The following is an 18,866-nucleotide window of genomic DNA, read 5'->3' on the forward strand; positions in this document are numbered from 1 at the left end:
AAAAATGTTAGGTTGATCTCCTCCCGTATGAGCCCAACGGCCCACCGGACCCTTAATCCACGCCCTAGTCGCGGGCATCCAACCCACTATGGTTGACGGCCCCTGTCACCTGCGCTGGATAAAGAGGTGGGGCCGACGGCACGCAACACGAGGTTTGTCGTGAGCCGTACACCCCACCGACACGCCGCCGCCTTAGACCACACCCTGCCATCACCATTGCCCTCCACCATGTCCGGCACCACGGGTTCATCGAGCCAAGGAGAAGGTACTCCTCTTCGTCCCCATCTCTCCATGTTTCTCTCTCTCTCGGATGCATAGACAGCTCAATGAATAGAGATTGCTACCGACCTAATCTAGCCTAGGTGATCTTAGAGGGTCTATCACAACAGACCTCCAAGACTTCCCGAGGCCGCCTCCGACGTCACCGGGAGGGGGAGACGGCGGGTGGTGGCTAGGGCAAGCCATAAGTAACTTTGGATTATCAATCACACGTGTCATGTTAGAAACCTGACAGCATAGAATGGATAACTAGCAAACATGCTCAAATTTCAAATACATTGTCCAACTCCGAAGAACACAAGCGTATAGACAACAGCACGTAACCACACGAAAATCCACTACACACCAGAGCACTCACTAAACAGATCCGCCCGAAAAACAGAGCGCACACACACGGCAATGAAAAGCAGAGAGCCACGAACATGGAACACGGCGGCAATCAGCCAATCACTCGTAGGTGGGTGCCGGCGCCGGCGCCGCGGCGGGAGCGGCGCCGTGGTGCTGCGACGAGGAGACGGCCCCGCCCAGGTGGTGCACGGCCTTGTCGTAGCTGACGAAGCCCATGAACCAGAAGTCGTGCGAGTCGACGGTGACGATGTGGATGTACTTCTCCGGCGGGCTCTCCTTGGCCGTGACGGGCTCGACGGCGGCGAGCTTGGCCAGCGGGATCATGATCTTGTAGTAGCTCCAGGCGGTCTGGCCCGACGGCGCGGTGAAGGAGAGCGGGCGGTCGCTGCAGAAGGCGACGTTCATGTTGGTGAGGTAGAGCGTGCCGGCGACGGGGCCCGTGGCCGTGGACAGGTAGCAGGCGAACGTCTTCTTTACATGCTCGTCGGGGCCGGAGGCGAAGGTCTGCTTGTACAGCTTCTCGAAGCCGCCCCCCGTGATGGCCTTGGCGCCCAGGCTCAGCTTCCCCATCGCCGCGTCGGACATGGACGGCGCCGTCTTGACTGGAACAAAGAAGAAAACGGTCGGTGTGAGCAGAGCAGAAGCAAAGTATCATCGTGATGAAGGTTGGATGGGTTTGTGCTTACGGTTGAGCCAGATGTTGGAGGAGAGCTCCTCGGCCTTGCGGCTCCAGACGTTGAAGAAGTCGAGGATGTGCTCCATGGGGCTGTCCTTGGTCTCCTTGTCCGTCCGCCGCGCCGACGCCGCCGCCGCCGGCTCCGGTCCCCCCATGATGACGTACGGCGGCAGCTCCTGATCGCCGCGCGAGGCCGTCCACTGCGCCGCCTGCTGGTTCTCGGGGTGCGCCCCCGGCGCCGCCGGCGGGCCCATCTGCCGCGTGCCCCACCTCGCCGACTCGGCGGGCGGCACTGACGCGCCGGGCGGTGCCTGGGCGGCGTCCTTGCCGTCGACGGCTTGCTGCATGAGGGGGGAGGACGAGGGCGGCGTCGCTCCCGTGCCCGGCTGCGGGGCGGCGTACTTGCCCTCCATCTCCATGGCCTGCTGCGTCAGGGGGGAAGACGGATGCGGCGGCGCTCCCGGCTGTGGCGCGGTGGCGTCCAGACCGTCGATGGCGTGTTCCATCAAGGGATAGGAGACCTGCGGTCCCGGCTGCGGCGCGGTGGCGTCCTTGCCGTCCATGGCGTGGTGCGTCGGGGGGTAGGAGTGCTGCGGCGCCCCGGCCTCGGCCTGTGGCGCGGGAGCGGTGGGCGGTGTGGCGTAGTCCTTGTCGTCCATGGCTAGCCGGTGGTGCTGGTACTGGTGCTGCGGGACAGGGGAAGCGTGGGCTCGGGGGTGCAGGGAGATGATGGAGGTGGTTGGGTTTGGTACCGAAAGTGCGAGACGATTGATTTTGATGTTGAGGTGGATAAGGGAGGGTGTGGGTTTTATAGGCCGGGCGGTGGCATGTCGGCCGGGGAGACGAGAGGCGCCACGAAGCTGCGTCTGCTTCATGAGCAAGGACCTTCCAGCTTGGGCATGGTAGGCCGAAGCCTTCGGGAAGCGGGAATACGTGGAGGTCGGACGCTTAGCCGCGGCGACAACGTGGCCTCGAGCCAGTTTAGAATCTTCCGAGGGAAACGACTTTTCTCATGGAAATATCTCGATCGTGACATGGACATATCATGTCGTTGCTGAGCTGGCTAGAGGCCTAGAGCCGTGCGCTTTTCGATTTTATATTGAAAGTGTATCTTTTCAAATTTGTTTTGTCTTCTTTTTTGAAAGGTTCTGTTTTTTCTTGGCATTTTTGAATGAAGAAAAAAGAAATCTGGCCCTATGTGTCAACAGCGGGGAAAATATCAGCTGATACCGGCCCTTATATGCTACCATGATATCAATTTAAAAAAATCAAATTTAAACTTGTCAAGACAACCTTTAAAAAATTCAGATCAAAATTTGAAATATACATGAAGAAACAAAAAAGATGAATTTAGATGTGAAAAGAATGTACAGTACCTTTTTCAAATTTGTTTTGTCTTCACCTATTAAAAAAGGGAAATCTGCCCCTGTGTCGACAGCGGCCGACTAGCGACAGCGAGCCACCTCTGGTGCCATGTCACTAGCGATGCAACCCAGTTACTTTGGAGGCACCGGCAAGAGGCACGACAACAACAACAACAACAACAACAACAACAACAACAACAACAACAACAACAACAACAACAACAACAACGGGCACACAAGGCTTATGTCTGCCTACCTGATCAGGGTAGCGCGCGTCCATAACCTTCCCTAGTTGGAGGCACCGGCGAGAGGCACGACAATAGACCCAGTTAGGACCTTCCCATAAAGATAAGCGTGGTTGCACTGGTCAGTTCGATATGGTGGCACCATGACTCAGCCAACAGTTGTTCAAGTTCAATTTAATCCGGTTAAACTTGAATGCAAATATGCTGATCCATGATAAAATAACTGTTGGGGAACGTAGTAATTTCAAAAAAAAAATCCTACGCACACGCAAGAACATGGTGATGCATAGCAACGAGAGGGGAGAGTGTTGTCTACGTACCCTCGTATACCGGAAGCGGAAGCGTTAGCACAACGCGGTTGATGTAGTCGTACGTCTTCACGGCCCGACCGATCAAGCACCGAAACTACAGCACCTCCGAGTTCTAGCACACGTTCAGCTCGATGACGATCCCCGGACTCCGGTCCAGCAAAGTGTCGGGGATGAGTTCCGTCAGCACGACGGCGTGGTGACGATCTTGATGTTTTACCGTCGCAGGGCTTCGCCTAAGCACCGCTACAATATTATCGAGGACTATGGTGGAGGGGGGCACCGCACACGGCTAAGAGATCAATGATCAACTATTGTATCTATGGGGTGCCCCCTGCCCCCGTATATAAAGGAGTGGAGGAGGGGGCCGGCCTAGGAGGGTGGCGCGCCCTAGGGGGGAGTCCTACTCCCACAACTCCCACCGGGAGTAGGACTCCCCTTTTTCCTATTAGGAGTAGGAGATGAAAGGAAGAGGAAGGAGGGAGGAAGGAAAGGGGGGCCGGCCCCCTCCCAATTCGGATTGGGCTTAGGGGGGGGCGCCCCCTCCCTTGCTCCTTTCCCCTCCTTTCCACTAAGGCCCAATAAGGCCCATATACCTCCCGGGGGGTTCCGATAACCTCCCGGTGATCCGGTATTGTCCCAATCTCACCTGGAACCTTTCCGGTGTCCAAATATAGTCGTCCAATATATCAATCTTTATGTCTCAACCATTTAGAGACTCCTCGTCAAGTCCGTGATCACATCCGGGACTCCGAACAACCTTCGGTACATCAAAATATATAAACTCATAATGAAACTGTCATCGTAACGTTAAGCGTGCGGACCCTACGGGTTCGAGAACAATGTAGACATGACCGAGACACGTCTCTGGTCAATAACCAATAGCGGAACCTGGATGCTCATATTGGCTCCTACATATTCTACGAAGATCTTTATCGGTCAGACCGCATAACAACATACGTTTGTTCCCTTTGTCATCGGTATGTTACTTGCCCGAGATTCGATCGTCGGTATCTCAATACCTAGTTCAATCTCGTTACCGGCAAGTCTCTTTACTCGTTCTGTAATACATCATCTTGCAACTAACTTATTAGTTGCATTGCTTGCAAGGCTTAAGTGATGTGCATTACCGAGAGGGCCCAGAGATACCTCTCCGACAATCGGAGTGACAAATCCTAATCTCGAAATACGCCAACCCAACATGTACCTTTGGAGACACCTGTAGAGCACCTTTATAATCACCCAGTTACGTTGTGATGTTTGGTAGCACACAAAGTGTTCCTCCGGTAAACGGGAGTTGCATAATCTCATAGTCATAGGAACATGTATAAGTCATGAGGAAAGCAATAGCAACATACTAAACGATCGGGTGCTAAGCTAATGGAATGGGTCATGTCAATCACATCATTCTCCTAATGATGTGATCCCGTTAATCAAATGACAACTCATGTCTATGGTTAGGAAACATAACCATCTTCGATTAACGAGCTAGTAGAGTAGAGGCATACTAGTGACACTTTGTTTGTCTATGTATTCACACAAGTATTATGTTTCCGGTTAATACAATTCTAGCATGAATAATAAACATTTATCATGATATCAAGAAATAAATAATAACTTTATTATTTCCTCTAGGGCATATTTCCTTCAGTCTCCCACTTGCACTAGAGTCAATAATCTAGATTACACAGTAATGATTCTAACACCCATGGAGCCTTGGTGCTGATCATGTTTTGCTCGTGGAAGAGGCTTAGTCAATGGGTCTGCTACATTCAAATCCGTATGTATCTTGCAAATCTCTATGTCTCCCACCTGGACTAGATCTCGGATGGAATTGAAGCATCTCTTGATGTGCTTGGTTCTTTTGTGAAATCTGGATTCCTTTGCCAAGGCAATTGCACCAGTATTGTCACAAAAGATTTTCATTGGACCCGATGCACTAGGTATGACACCTAGATCGGATATGAACTCCTTCATCCAGACTCCTTCGTTTGCTGCTTCCGAAGCAGCTATGTACTCCGCTTCACATGTAGATCCCGCCATGACGCTTTGTTTAGAACTGCACCAATTGACAGCTCCACCGTTTAATGTAAATACGTATCCGGTTGGTGATTTAGAATCATCCGGATCAGTGTCAAAGCTTGCATCAACGTAACCATTTACGATGAGCTCTTTGTCACCTCCATATACGAGAAACATATCCTTAGTCCTTTTCAGGTATTTCAGGATGTTCTTGACCGCTGTCCAGTGATCCACTCCTGGATTACTTTGGTACCTCCCTGCTAGACTTATAGCAAGGCACACATCAGGTCTGGTACACAGCATTGCATACATGATAGAGCCTATGGCAGAAGCATAGGGAACATCTTTCATTTTCTCTCTATCTTCTGCAGTGGTCGGGCATTGAGTCTTAACTTCACACCTTGTAACACAGGCAAGAATCCTTTCTTTGCTTGATCCATTTTGAACTTCTTCAAAACTTTGTCAAGGTATGTGAAGGAAATATGCCCTAGAGGCAATAATAAAGTTATTATTTATTTCCTTATAATCATGATAAAGGTTTATTATTCATGCTAGAATTGTATTAACCAGAAACATAATACATGTGTGAATACATAGACAAACAAAGTGTCACTAGTATGCCTCTACTTGACTAGCTCGTTAATCAAAGATGGTTATGTTTCCTAACCATGAATAATGAGTTGTTATTTGATTAACGAGGTCACATCATTAGTTGAATGATCTGATTGACATGACCCATTCCATTAGCTTAGCACCCGATCGTTTAATATGTTGCTATTGCTTTCTTCATGACTTATACATGTTCCTATAACTATGAGATTATGCAACTCCCGTTTACCGGAGGAACACTTTGGGTACTACCAAACGTCACAACGTAACTGGGTGATTATAAAGGAGTACTACAGGTGTCTCCAAAGGTACATGTTGGGTTGGCGTATTTCGAGATTAGGTTTTGTCACTCCGATTGTCGGAGAGGTATCTCTAGGCCCTCTCGGTAATACACATCACATAAGCCTTGCAAGCATTACAACTAATGAGTTAGTTGCGGGATGATGTATTACAGAACGAGTAAAGAGACTTGCCGGTAACGAGATTGAACTAGGTATGGGATACCGACGATTGAATCCCGGGCAAGTAACATACCGATGACAAAGGGAACAACGTATGTTGTTATGCGGTCTGACCGATAAAGATCTTCGTAGAATATGTAGGAGCCAATATGGGCATCCAGGTCCAGCTATTGGTTATTGACTGGAGACATGTCTCAGTCATGTCTACATTGTTCTCGAACCCGTAGGGTCCGCACGCTTAAGGTTACGATGACAGTTATATTATGAGTTTATGCATTTTGATGTACCGAAGTTAGTTCGGAGTACCGGATGTGATCACGGACATGACGAGGAGTCTCGAAATGGTCGAGACATAAAGATTGATATATTGGAAGCCTATGTTTGGATATCGGAAGTGTTCCAGGTGAAATTGGGATTTTACCGGAGTACCGGGAGGTTACCGGAACCCCCCGGGAACCATATGGGCCTTAGTGGGCTTTAGTGGAAAGGAGAAAGGGGCAGCCCAAGGTGGGCTGCGCGCCTCCCCCCTTCCCCTAGTCCTATTAGGACTAGGAGAGGTGGCCGGCCCCCTCCCCCTCCCCCCCCCCCCGAGGAATCCTATTCCAACTAGGATTGGGGGGGGGGGGAATCCTACTCCCGGAGGGAGTAGGACTCTCCTGGCGTGCCCCTTGTGGCTGGCCAGCCTCCCCCCTTTGGTCCTTTATATACTGAGGTAGAGGCACCCTAGAACACACAAGTTGATCCACGTGATCTATTCCTTAGCCGTGTGCGGTGCCCCCAGCCACCATAGTCCTCGATAATACTGTAGCGGAGTTTAGGCGAAGCCCTACTGCTGTAGTGCATCAAGATCATCACCACGCCGTCGTGCTGATGGAACTCTTCCCCGACACTTTGCTGGATCGAAGTCCGGGGATCGTCATCGAGCTGAACGTGTGCTCGAACTCGGAGGTGCCGTTGTTTCGGTGCTTGATCGGTTGGATCGTGAAGACGTACGACTACTTCCTCTATGTTGCGTCAACGCTTCCGCAGTCGGTCTGCGTGGGTACGTAGACAACACTCTCCCCTCTCGTTGCTATGCATCACATGATCTTGCGTGTGCGTAGGAAATTTTTTGAAATTACTACGAAACCCAACAGTGGCATCCGAGCCTAGGTTATTTATGTTGATGTTATATGCACGAGTAGAACACAAGTGAGTTGTGGGCGATATAAGTCATACAGCCTACCAGCATGTCATACTTTGGTTTGGCGGCATTGTTGGACGAGACGACCTGGACCAACATTACGCGTACGCTTACGCGAGACCGGTTCCCCCGACGTGCTTTGCACATAGGTGGCTTGCGGGCGACTGTCTCTCCAACTTTAGTTGAACCAAGTATGGCTACGCCTGGTCCTTGCGAAGGTTAAAACGGAGTCTATTTGACAAACTATCGTTGTGGTTTTGATGCGTATGTGAGATTGGTTCTTACTTAAGCCTGTAGCAGCCACGTAAAACTTGCAATAACAAAGTAGAGGACGTCTAACTTGTTTTTGCAGGGCATGTTGTGATGTGATATGGTCAAGACATGATGCTAATTTTTATTGTATGAGATGATCATGTTTTGTAACCGAGTTATCGGCAACTGGCAGGAGCCTTATGGTTGTCGTCTTATTGTATGCAATGAAATCGCGATGTAATGCTTTACTTTATTACTAAGCGGTAGTGATAGTCGTGGAAGCATAAGATTGGCGAGACGACAACGATGCTGCGATGGAGATCAAGGTGTCGCGCCGGTGACGATGGTGATCATGACAGTGCTTCGAAGATGGAGATCACAAGCACATGATGATGATGGCCATATCATATCACTTATATTGATTGCATGTGATGTTTATCCTTTTATGCATCTTATCTTGCTTTTATTGACGGTAGCATTATAAGATGATCTCTCACTAAATTATCAAGAAGTGTTCTCCCTGAGTATGCACCGTTGCCAAAGTTCGTCGTGCCCAGACACCACGTGATGATCGGGTGTGATAAGCTCTACGTCCATCTACAACGGGTGCAAGCCAGTTTTGCACACGCAGAATACTCAGGTTAAACTTGACGAGCCTAGCATATGCAGATATGGCCTCGGAACACGGAGACCGAAAGGTCGAACGTGAATCATATAGTAGATATGATCAACATAACGATGTTCACCATTGAAAACTACTCCATCTAACGTGATGATCGGTTATGGTTTAGTTGATTTGGATCACGTGATCACTTAGAGGATTAGAGGGATGTCTATCTAAGTGGGAGTTCTTAAGTAATTTGATTAATTGAACTTAAACTTATCATGAACTTAGTACCTGATAGTATCTTGCTTGTTTATGTTGATTGTAGATAGATGGCTCGTGTTGTTATTCCGTTGAATTTTAATGCGTTCCTTGAGAAAGCAAAGTTGAAAGATGATGGTAGCAATTACACGGTCTGGGTCCGTAATTTGAGGATTATCCTCATTGCTGCTCAGAAGAATTACTTCCTGGAAGCACCGCTGGGTGCCAGGCCTGCTGCTGGAGCAACACCAGATGTTATGAACGTCTGGCAGAGCAAAGCTGATGACTACTCGATAGTTCAGTGTGCCATGCTTTACGGCTTAGAATCGGGACTTCAACGACGTTTTGAACGTCATGGAGCATATGAGATGTTCCAGGAGTTGAAGTTAATATTTCAAGCAAATGCCCGGATTGAGAGATATGAAGTCTCCAATAAGTTCTATAGCTGCAAGATGGAGGAGAACAGTTCTGTCAGTGAGCATATACTCAAAATGTCTAGGTATAATAATCACTTGATTCAGATGGGAGTTAATCTTACAGATGATTGTGTCACTGACAGAATTCTCCAATCACTACCACCAAGCTACAAGAGCTTCGTGATGAACTATAATATGCAAGGGATGAACAAGACTATTCCCGAGCTCTTCGCGATGCTGAAAGATGCGGAGGTAGAAATCAAGAAGGAGCATCAAGTGTTGATGGTTAACAAGACCACTAGTTTCAAGAAAAAGGGCAAAGGGAAAAAGAAGGGGAACTTCAAGAAGAACGGAAAGCAAGTTGCTGCTCAGGAGAAGAAACCCAAGTCTGGACCTAAGCCTGAAACTGAGTGCTTCTACTGCAAGCAGACTGGTCACTGGAAGCGGAACTGCCCCAAGTATTTGGCGGATAAGAAGGATGGCAAGGTGAACAAAGGTATATGTGATATACATGTTATTGATGTGTACCTTACTAGAGCTCGCAGTAGCACCTGGGTATTTGATACTGGTTCTGGTGCTAATATTTGCAACTCGAAACAGGGACTACGGAATAAGCGGACACTAGCAAAGGACGAGGTGACGATGCACGTGGGAAACGGTTGCAAAGTCGATGTGATCGCGGTCGGCACGCTACCTCTACATCTACCTTCGGGATTAATATTAGACCTAAATAATTGTTATTTGGTGCCAGCGTTGAGCATGAACATTATATCTGGATCTTGTTTGATGCGAGACGGTTATTCATTTAAATCAGAGAATTATGGTTGTTCTATTTATATGAGTAATATCTTTTATGGTCATGCACCTTTGAAGAATGGTCTATTTTTGATGAATCTCGACAGTAGTGATACACATATTCATAATGTTGAAGCCAAAAGATGCAGCGTTGATAATGAAAGTGCAACTTATTTGTGGCACTGTCGTTTAGGTCATGTCGGTGTAAAGCGCATGAAGAAACTCCATACTGATGGACTTTTGGAACCATTTGATTATGAATCACTCGGTACTTGCGAACCGTGCCTCATGGGCCAGATGATTAAAACACCGTTCTCCGGTACTATAGAGAGAGCAACAGATTTGTTGGAAATCATACATACCGATGTATGTGGTCCGATGAATATTGAGGCTCATGGCGGATATCGTTATTTTCTCACCTTCACAGATGACTTAAGCAGATATGGATATATCTACTTAATGAAACATAAGTCTGAAACATTTGAAAAGTTCAAAGAATTTCAGAGTGAAGTGGAAAATCATCGTAACAAGAAAATAAACTTTCTACGACCTGATCGTGGGGGAGAATATTTGAGTTACGAGTTTGGTGTACATTTGAAAAATTGTGGAATAGTTTCACAACTCACGCCACCCGGAACACCACAGCGTAATGGTGTGTCCGAACATCGTAATCGTACTTTACTAGATATGGTGCGATCTATGATGTCTCTTACTGATTTACCGCTATCATTTTGGGGTTATGCTTTAGAGACGGCCGCATTCACGTTAAATAGGGCACCATCAAAATCCGTTGAGACGACGCCTTATGAACTATGGTTTGGCAAGAAACCAAAGTTGTCGTTTCTTAAAGTTTGGGGCTGCGATGCTTATGTAAAAAAGCTTCAACCTGATAAGCTCAAACCCAAATCGGAGAAATGTGTCTTTATAGGATACCCAAAGGAGACTGTTGGGTACACCTTCTATCACAGATCCGAAGGCAAGACATTCGTTGCTAAAAATGGATCCTTTCTAGAGAAGGAGTTTCTCTCGAAAGAAGTGAGTGGGAGGAAAGTAGAACTTGACGAGGTAACTGTAACTGCTCCCTTATTGGAAAATAGTACATCACAGAAAACTGTTTCTGCGACATCTATACCAATTAGTGAGGAAGCTAATGATGTTGATCATGAAACTTCAGGTCAAGATACTACTGAACCTCGTAGATCGACCAGAGCGAGATCCGCACCAGAGTGGTACGGTAATCCTGTTTTGGAAGTCATGCTACTAGATCATGATGAACCTACGAACTATGAAGAAGCAATGGTGAGCCCAGATTCCGCAAAGTGGCTTGAAGCCATGAAATCTGAGATGGGATCCATGTATGAGAACAAAGTATGGACTTTGGTTGACTTGCCCGATGATCGGCAAGCAATTGAGAATAAATGGATCTTCAAGAAGAAGACTGACGCTGATGGTAATGTTACTGTCTACAAAGCTCGACTTGTCGCAAAAGGTTTTCGACAAGTTCAAGGGGTTGACTACGATGAGACCTTCTCACCCATAGCGATGCTTAAGTCTGTCCGAATCATGTTAGCACTAGCCGCATTTTATGATTATGAAATTTGGCAGATGGATGTCAAAGCTGCATTCCTGAATGGATTTCTGGAAGAAGAGTTGTATATGATGCAAACGGAAGGTTTTGTCGATCCAAAGGGAGCTAACAAAGTGTGCAAACTCTAGCGATCCATTTATGGACTGGTGCAAGCCTCTCGGAGTTGGAATAAATGCTTTGATAGTGTGATCAAAGCATTTGGTTTTATACAGACTTTCGGAGAAGCCTGTATTTACAAGAAAGTGAGTGGGAGCTCTGTAGCATTTCTGATATTATATGTGGATGACATATTACTGATTGGAAATGATATAGAATTTCTGGATAGCATAAAGGGATACTTGAATAAGAGTTTTTCAATGAAAGACCTCGGTGAAGCTGCTTACATATTAGGCATAAAAATCTATAGAGATAGATCAAGACGCTTAATCGGACTTTCACAAAGCACATACCTTGACAAGATTTTGAAGAAGTTCAAAATGGATCAAGCAAAGAAAGGGTTCTTGCGTGTGTTACAAGGTGTGAAGTTGAGTCAGACTCAATGCCCGACCACTGCAGAAGATAGAGAGAAAATGAAAGATGTTCCCTGTGCTTCAGCCATAGGCTCTATCATGTATGCAATGCTGTGTACCAGACCTGATGTGTGCCTTGCTATAAGTTTAGCAGGGAGGTACCAAAGTAATCCAGGAGTGGATCACTGGACAGCGGTCAAGAACATCCTGAAATACCTGAAAAGGACTAAGGATATGTTTCTCATATATGGAGGTGACAAAGAGCTCAACGTAAAAGGTTACGTTGATGCAAGCTTTGACACTGATCCGGACGATTCTAAATCGCAGACCGGATACGTGTTTACATTAAACGGTGGAGCTGTCAGTTGGTGCAGTTCTAAACAAAGCGTCATAGCAGGATCTACATGTGAAGCGGAGTACATAGCTGCTTCGGAAGCAGCGAACGAAGGAGTCTGGATGAAGGAGTTCATATCCGATCTAGGTGTCATACCTAGTGCATCGGGTCCAATGAAAATCTTTTGTGACAATACTGGTGCAATTGCCTTGGCAAAGGAATCTAGATTTCACAAGAGAACCAAGCACATCAAGAGACGCTTCAATTCCATCCGGGATCTAGTCCAGGTGGGAGACATAGAGATTTGCAAGATACATACGGATCTGAATGTTGCAGACCCATTGACTAAGCCTCTTCCACGAGCAAAACATGATCAGCACCAAGGCTCCATGGGTGTTAGAATCATTACAGTGTAATCTAGATTATTGACTCTAGTGCAAGTGGGAGACTGAAGGAAATATGCCCTAGAGGCAATAATAAAGTTATTATTTATTTCCTTATAATCATGATAAAGGTTTATTATTCATGCTAGAATTGTATTAACCGGAAACATAATACATGTGTGAATACATAGACAAACAAAGTGTCACTAGTATGCCTCTACTTGACTAGCTCGTTAATCAAAGATGGTTATGTTTCCTAACCATGAACAATGAGTTGTTATTTGATTAACGAGGTCACATCATTAGTTGAAAGATCTGATTGACATGACCCATTCCATTAGCTTAGCACCCGATCGTTTAGTATGTTGCTATTGCTTTCTTCATGACTTATACATGTTCCTATAACTATGAGATTATGCAACTCCCGTTTACCGGAGGAACACTTTGGGTACTACCAAACGTCACAACGTAACTGGGTGATTATAAAGGAGTACTACAGGTGTCTCCAAAGGTACATGTTGGGTTGGCGTATTTCGAGATTAGGTTTTGTCACTCCGATTGTCGGAGAGGTATCTCTAGGCCCTCTCGGTAATACACATCACATAAGCCTTGCAAGCATTGCAACTAATGAGTTAGTTGCGGGATGATGTATTACAGAACGAGTAAAGAGACTTGCCAGTAACGAGATTGAACTAGGTATGGGATACCGACGATTGAATCCCGGGCAAGTAACATACCGATGACAAAGGGAACAACGTATGTTGTTATGCGGTCTGACCGATAAAGATCTTCATAGAATATGTAGGAGCCAATATGGGCATCCAGGTCCCGCTATTGGTTATTGACCGGAGACATGTCTCAGTCATGTCTACATTGTTCTCGAACCCGTAGGGTCCGCACGCTTAAGGTTACGATGACAGTTATATTATGAGTTTATGCATTTTGATGTACCGAAGTTAGTTCGGAGTACCGGATGTGATCACAGACATGACGAGGAGTCTCGAAATGGTCGAGACATAAAGATTGATATATTGGAAGCCTATGTTTGGATATCGGAAGTGTTCCAGGTGAAATTGGGATTTTACCGGAGTACCGGGAGGTTACCGGAACCCCCCGGGAACCATATGGGCCTTAGTGGGCTTTGGTGGAAAGGAGAAAGGGGCAGCCCAAGGTGGGCTGCGCGCCTCCCCCCTTCCCCTAGTCCTATTAGGACTAGGAGAGGTGGCCGGCCCCCTCTCTCTCTGCACCCCCCCCCCCCCGAGGAATCCTATTCCAACTAGGATTGGGGGGGAGGGGGGAATCCTACTCCCGGAGGGAGTAGGACTCTCCTGGCGTGCCCCTTGTGGCTGGCCAGCCTCCCCCCTTTGGTCCTTTATATACTGAGGTAGAGGCACCCTAGAACACACAAGTTGATCCACGTGATCTATTCCTTAGCCGTGTGCGGTGCCCCCAGCCACCATAGTCCTCGATAATACTGTAGCGGAGTTTAGGCGAAGCCCTACTGCTGTAGTGCATCAAGATCATCATCACGCCGTCGTGCTGATGGAACTCTTCCCCGACACTTTGCTGGATCGAAGTCCGGGGATCGTCATCGAGCTGAACGTGTGCTCGAACTCGGAGGTGTCGTTGTTTCGGTGCTTGATCGGTTGGATCGTGAAGACGTACGACTACTTCCTCTACGTTGCGTCAACGCTTCCGCAGTCGGTCTGCGTGGGTACGTAGACAACACTCTCCCCTCTCGTTGCTATGCATCACATGATCTTGCGTGCGCGTAGGAATTTTTTTGAAATTACTACGAAACCCAACAGTATGTGCTTTGTGAAAGTCCAATTAAGCGTCTTGATCTATCTCTATAGATCTTAATGCCCAATATGTAAGCAGCTTCACCGAGGTTTTTCATTGAAAAACTCTTATTCAAGTATCCCTTTATGCTATCCAGAAATTCTATATCATTTCCGATTAGCAATATGTCATCCACATATAATATCAGAAATGCTACAGAGCTCCCACTCACTTTCTTGTAAATACAGGCTTCTCCAAAAGTCTGTATAAAACCAAATGCTTTGATCACACTATCAAAGCATTTATTCCAACTCCGAGATGGTTGCACCAGTCCATAAATGGATCGCTGGAGCTTGCACACTTTGTTAGCTCCCTTTGGATCGACAAAACCTTCTGGCTACATCATATACAACTCTTCTTCCAGAAATCCATTCAGGAATGCAGTTTTGACATCCATATGCCAAATTTCATAATCATAAAATGCGGCAATTGCTAACATGATTCGGACAGACTTAAGCATCGCTACGGGTGAGAAGGTCTCATCGTAGTCAATCCCTTGAACTTGTCAAAAACCTTTTGCGACAAGTCGAGCTTTGTAGACCGTAACATTACCGTCAGCGTCAGTCTTCTTCTTGAAGATCCATTTATTCTCAATTGCTTGCCGATCATTGGGCAAGTCAACCAAAGTCCACACTTTGTTCTCATACATGGATCCCATCTCAGATTTCATGGCTTCAAGCCATTTTGCGGAATCTGGGTTCACCATCGCTTCTTCATAGTTCATAGGTTCATCATGATCTAGTAGCATGACTTCCAGAACAGGATTACCGTAGCACTCTGGTGCGGATCTTTCTCTGGTTGATCTACGAGGTTCAGTAGTAACTTGTTCTGAAGTTTCATGATCATCATCATTAGCTTCCTCACTAATTGGTGTAGGTGTCACAGAAACCGGTTTTTGTGATGTACTACTTTCCAATAAGGGAGCATGTACAGTTACCTCATCAAGTTCTACTTTCCTCCCACTCACTTATTTCGAGAGAAACTCCTTCTCTAGAAAGGATCCATTCTTAGCAATAAATGTCTTGCCTTCGGATCTGTGATAGAAGGTGTACCCAACAGTCTCCTTCGGGTATCCTATGAAGACACATTTCTCTGATTTGGGTTCGAGCTTATCAGGTTGAAGCTTTTTCACATAAGCATCGTAGCCCCAAACTTTCAGAAACGACAACTTTGGTTTCTTGTCAAACCATAGTTCATAAGGCGTCATCTCAACGGATTTTGATGGTGCCCTATTTAACGTGAATGCGGCCGTCTCTAAAGCATAACCCCAAAACGATAGCGGTAAATCTGTAAGAGACATCATAGATCGCACCGTATCAAGTAAAGTATGATTACGACGTTCGGACACACCATTACGCTGTGGTGTTCCGGGTGGCGTGAGTTGCGAAACTATTCCGCATTGTTTCAAATGTAAACCAAACTCGTAACTCAAATATTCTCCTCCACGATCAGATTGTAGAAACTTTATTTTCTTGTTACGATGATTTTCAAGTTCACTCTGAAATTCTTTGAAATTTTCAAATGTTTCAGACTTATGTTTCATTAAGTAGATATACCCATATCTGCTTAAATCATCTGTGAAGGTGAGAAAATAACGATATCCGCCACGAGCTTCAACATTCATTGGACCACATACATCTGTATGTATGATTTCCAACAAATCTGTTGCTCTCTCCATAGTATCGGAGAATGCATTTTAGTCATCTTGCCCATGAGGCACGGTTCGCAAGTACCAAGTGATTCATAATCAAGTGGTTCCAAAAGTCCATCAGTATGGAGTTTCTTCATGCACTTTACACCGATATGACCTAAACGGCAGTGCCACAAATAAGTTGCACTATCATTATCTACTCTGCATCTTTTGGCTTCAACATTATGAATATGTGTATCACTACTATCGAGATTCATCAAAAATAGACCACTCTTCAAGGGTGCATGACCATAAAAGATATTACTCATATAAATAGAACAACCATTATTCTCTAATTTAAATGAATAACCGTCTCGCATCAAACAAGATCCAGATATAATGTTCATGCTCAACGCTGGCACCAAATAAAAATTATTTAGGTCTAATACTAATCCCGATGGTAGATGTAGAGGTAGCGTGCCGATCGCGATCACATAGACTTTGGAACCATTTCCCACGCGCATCGTCACCTCGTCCTTCGCCAGTGTTTACTTAATCCGTAGTCCCTGTTTCTTGTTGCAAATATTAGCAGCAGAACCAGTATCAAATACCCAGGTGCTACTACGAGGTACACATCAATAACATGTATATCACATATACCTTTGTTCACCTTGCCATCCTTCTTATCCGCCAAATACTTGGGGCAGTTCCGCTTCCAGTGACCAGTCTGCTTGCAGTAGAAGCACTCAGTTTCAGGCTTAGGTCCAGACTTGGGTTTCTTCTCCTGAGCAGCAACTTGCTTGTTGTTCTTCTTGAAGTTCCCCTTCTTCTTCCCCTTGCCCTTTTTCTTGAAACTAGTGGTCTTGTTGACCATCAACACTTGATGCTCCTTCTTGATTTCTACCTCCACAGCTTTTAGCATTGCGAAGAGCTCGGGAATTGTCTTATCCATCCCTTGCATATTATAGTTCATCACGAAGCTCTTGTAGCTAGGTGGCAGTGATTGGAGAATTCTGTCAATGACGCAATCATCCGGAAGATTAACTCCCAGTTGAATTAAGTGATTATTATACCCAGACATTTTGAGTATATGCTCACTGACAGAACGGTTCTCCTCCATCTTGCAGCTATAGAACTTATTGGAGACTTCATATCTCTCAATCCGGGCATTTGCTTGAAATATTAGCTTCAACTCCTGGAACATCTCATATGCTCCATGACGTTCAAAACATCGTTGAAGTCCCGATTCTAAGTCGTAAAGCATGGCACACTGAACTATCGAGTAGTCATCAGCTTTGCTCTGCCAGACGTTCATAAAATCTAGTGTTGCTCCAGCAGCAGGCCTGGCACCCAGCGGTGCTTCCAGGACGTAATTCTTCTGTGCAGCAATGAGGATAATCCTCAAGTTACAGACCCAGTCCGTATAATTGCTACCATCATCTTTCAACTTTGCTTTCCCAAGGAACGCATTAAAATTCAACGGAACAACAGCACGGGCCATCTATCTACAATCAAACATAAACAAGCAAGATACTATCAGGTACTAAGTTCATGATAAATTTAAGTTCGATTAATCATATTACTTAAGAACTCCCACTTAGAAAGACATCCCTCTAATCTTCTAAGTGATCACGTGATCCAAATCAACTAAACCATAACCGATCATCACATGAAATGGAGTAGTTTTCAATGGTGAACATCACTATGTTGATCATATCTACTATATGATTCACGCTCGACCTTTCGGTCTCAGTGTTCCGAGGCCATATCTGCATATGCTAGGCTCGTCAAGTTTAACCTGAGTATTCTGCGTGTGCAAAACTGGCTTGCACCCGTTGTAGATGGACGTAGAGCTTATCACACCCGATCATCACGTGGTGTCTGGGCACGACGGACTTTGGCACGGGTGCATACTCAGGGAGAACACTTTAACTTGAAATTTAGTGAGAGATCATCTTATAATGCTACCGTCAATCAAAGCAAGATATGATGCATAAAAGATAAACATCACATGCAATCAATATAAGTGATATGATATGGCCATCGTCATCTTGTGCTTGTGATCTCCATCTCCGAAGCATCGTCATGATCACCATCGTCACCGGCGCGACACCTTGATCTCCATCGTAGCATCATTGTCGTCTCGCTAATCTTATGCTTCCACGATGATCGCTACCGCTTAGTGATAAAGTAAAGCATTACAGGGCGATTGCATTGCGTACAATAAAGTGACAACCATATGGCTCCTGCCAGTTGCCGATAACTCGTTTACAAAACATGATCATCTCATACAATAAAATTTAGCATCATGTCTTGACCATATCACATCACAACATGCCCTGCAAAAACAAGTTAGACATCCTCTACTTTGTTGTTGCAAGTTTTAGATGGCTGCTACGGGCTTAGCAAGAACCGCTCTTACATACGCATCAAAACCACAACGATAGTTTGTCAAGTTGGTGCTGTTTTAACATTCGCAAGGACCGGGCGTAGCCACACTCTGTTCAACTAAAGTTGGAGAAACTGACACCCGCCGGCCACCTGTGTGCAAAGCACATCGGTAGAACCAGTCTCGCGTAAGCGTACGCATAATGTCGGTCCGGGCCGCTTCATCCAACAATACCGCTGAACCAAAGTATGACATGCTGGTAAGCAGTATGACTTATATCGCCCACAACTCACTTGTGTTCTACTCGTGCATATAACATCAACGCATAAAACCTAGGCTCAGATGCCACTGTTGGGGAACGTAGTAAT

At 46.0% G+C, this 18,866-nt stretch overlaps 1 protein-coding gene across 1 annotated transcript; it reads right to left on the bottom strand.

Moving 5' to 3' along the window:
* Positions 1 to 497: 497 nt before the first annotated feature.
* LOC119303905 (GEM-like protein 5) lies at positions 498 to 2,093 on the bottom strand. Its single transcript, XM_037581052.1, has 2 exons — positions 1,314 to 2,093; positions 498 to 1,229 (listed from the first exon to the last, which is right to left on the bottom strand). Exons 1-2 carry the CDS (start codon positions 1,960 to 1,962, stop codon positions 727 to 729), a joined length of 1,152 nt encoding a protein of 383 aa, XP_037436949.1. The 5' UTR covers positions 1,963 to 2,093; the 3' UTR covers positions 498 to 726.
* Between the last annotated feature and the right edge of the window lie 16,773 nt (positions 2,094 to 18,866).

This window comes from Triticum dicoccoides, chromosome 5A, assembly GCF_002162155.2.
Source record: "Triticum dicoccoides isolate Atlit2015 ecotype Zavitan chromosome 5A, WEW_v2.0, whole genome shotgun sequence".
NCBI lineage: Eukaryota > Viridiplantae > Streptophyta > Magnoliopsida > Poales > Poaceae > Triticum > Triticum dicoccoides.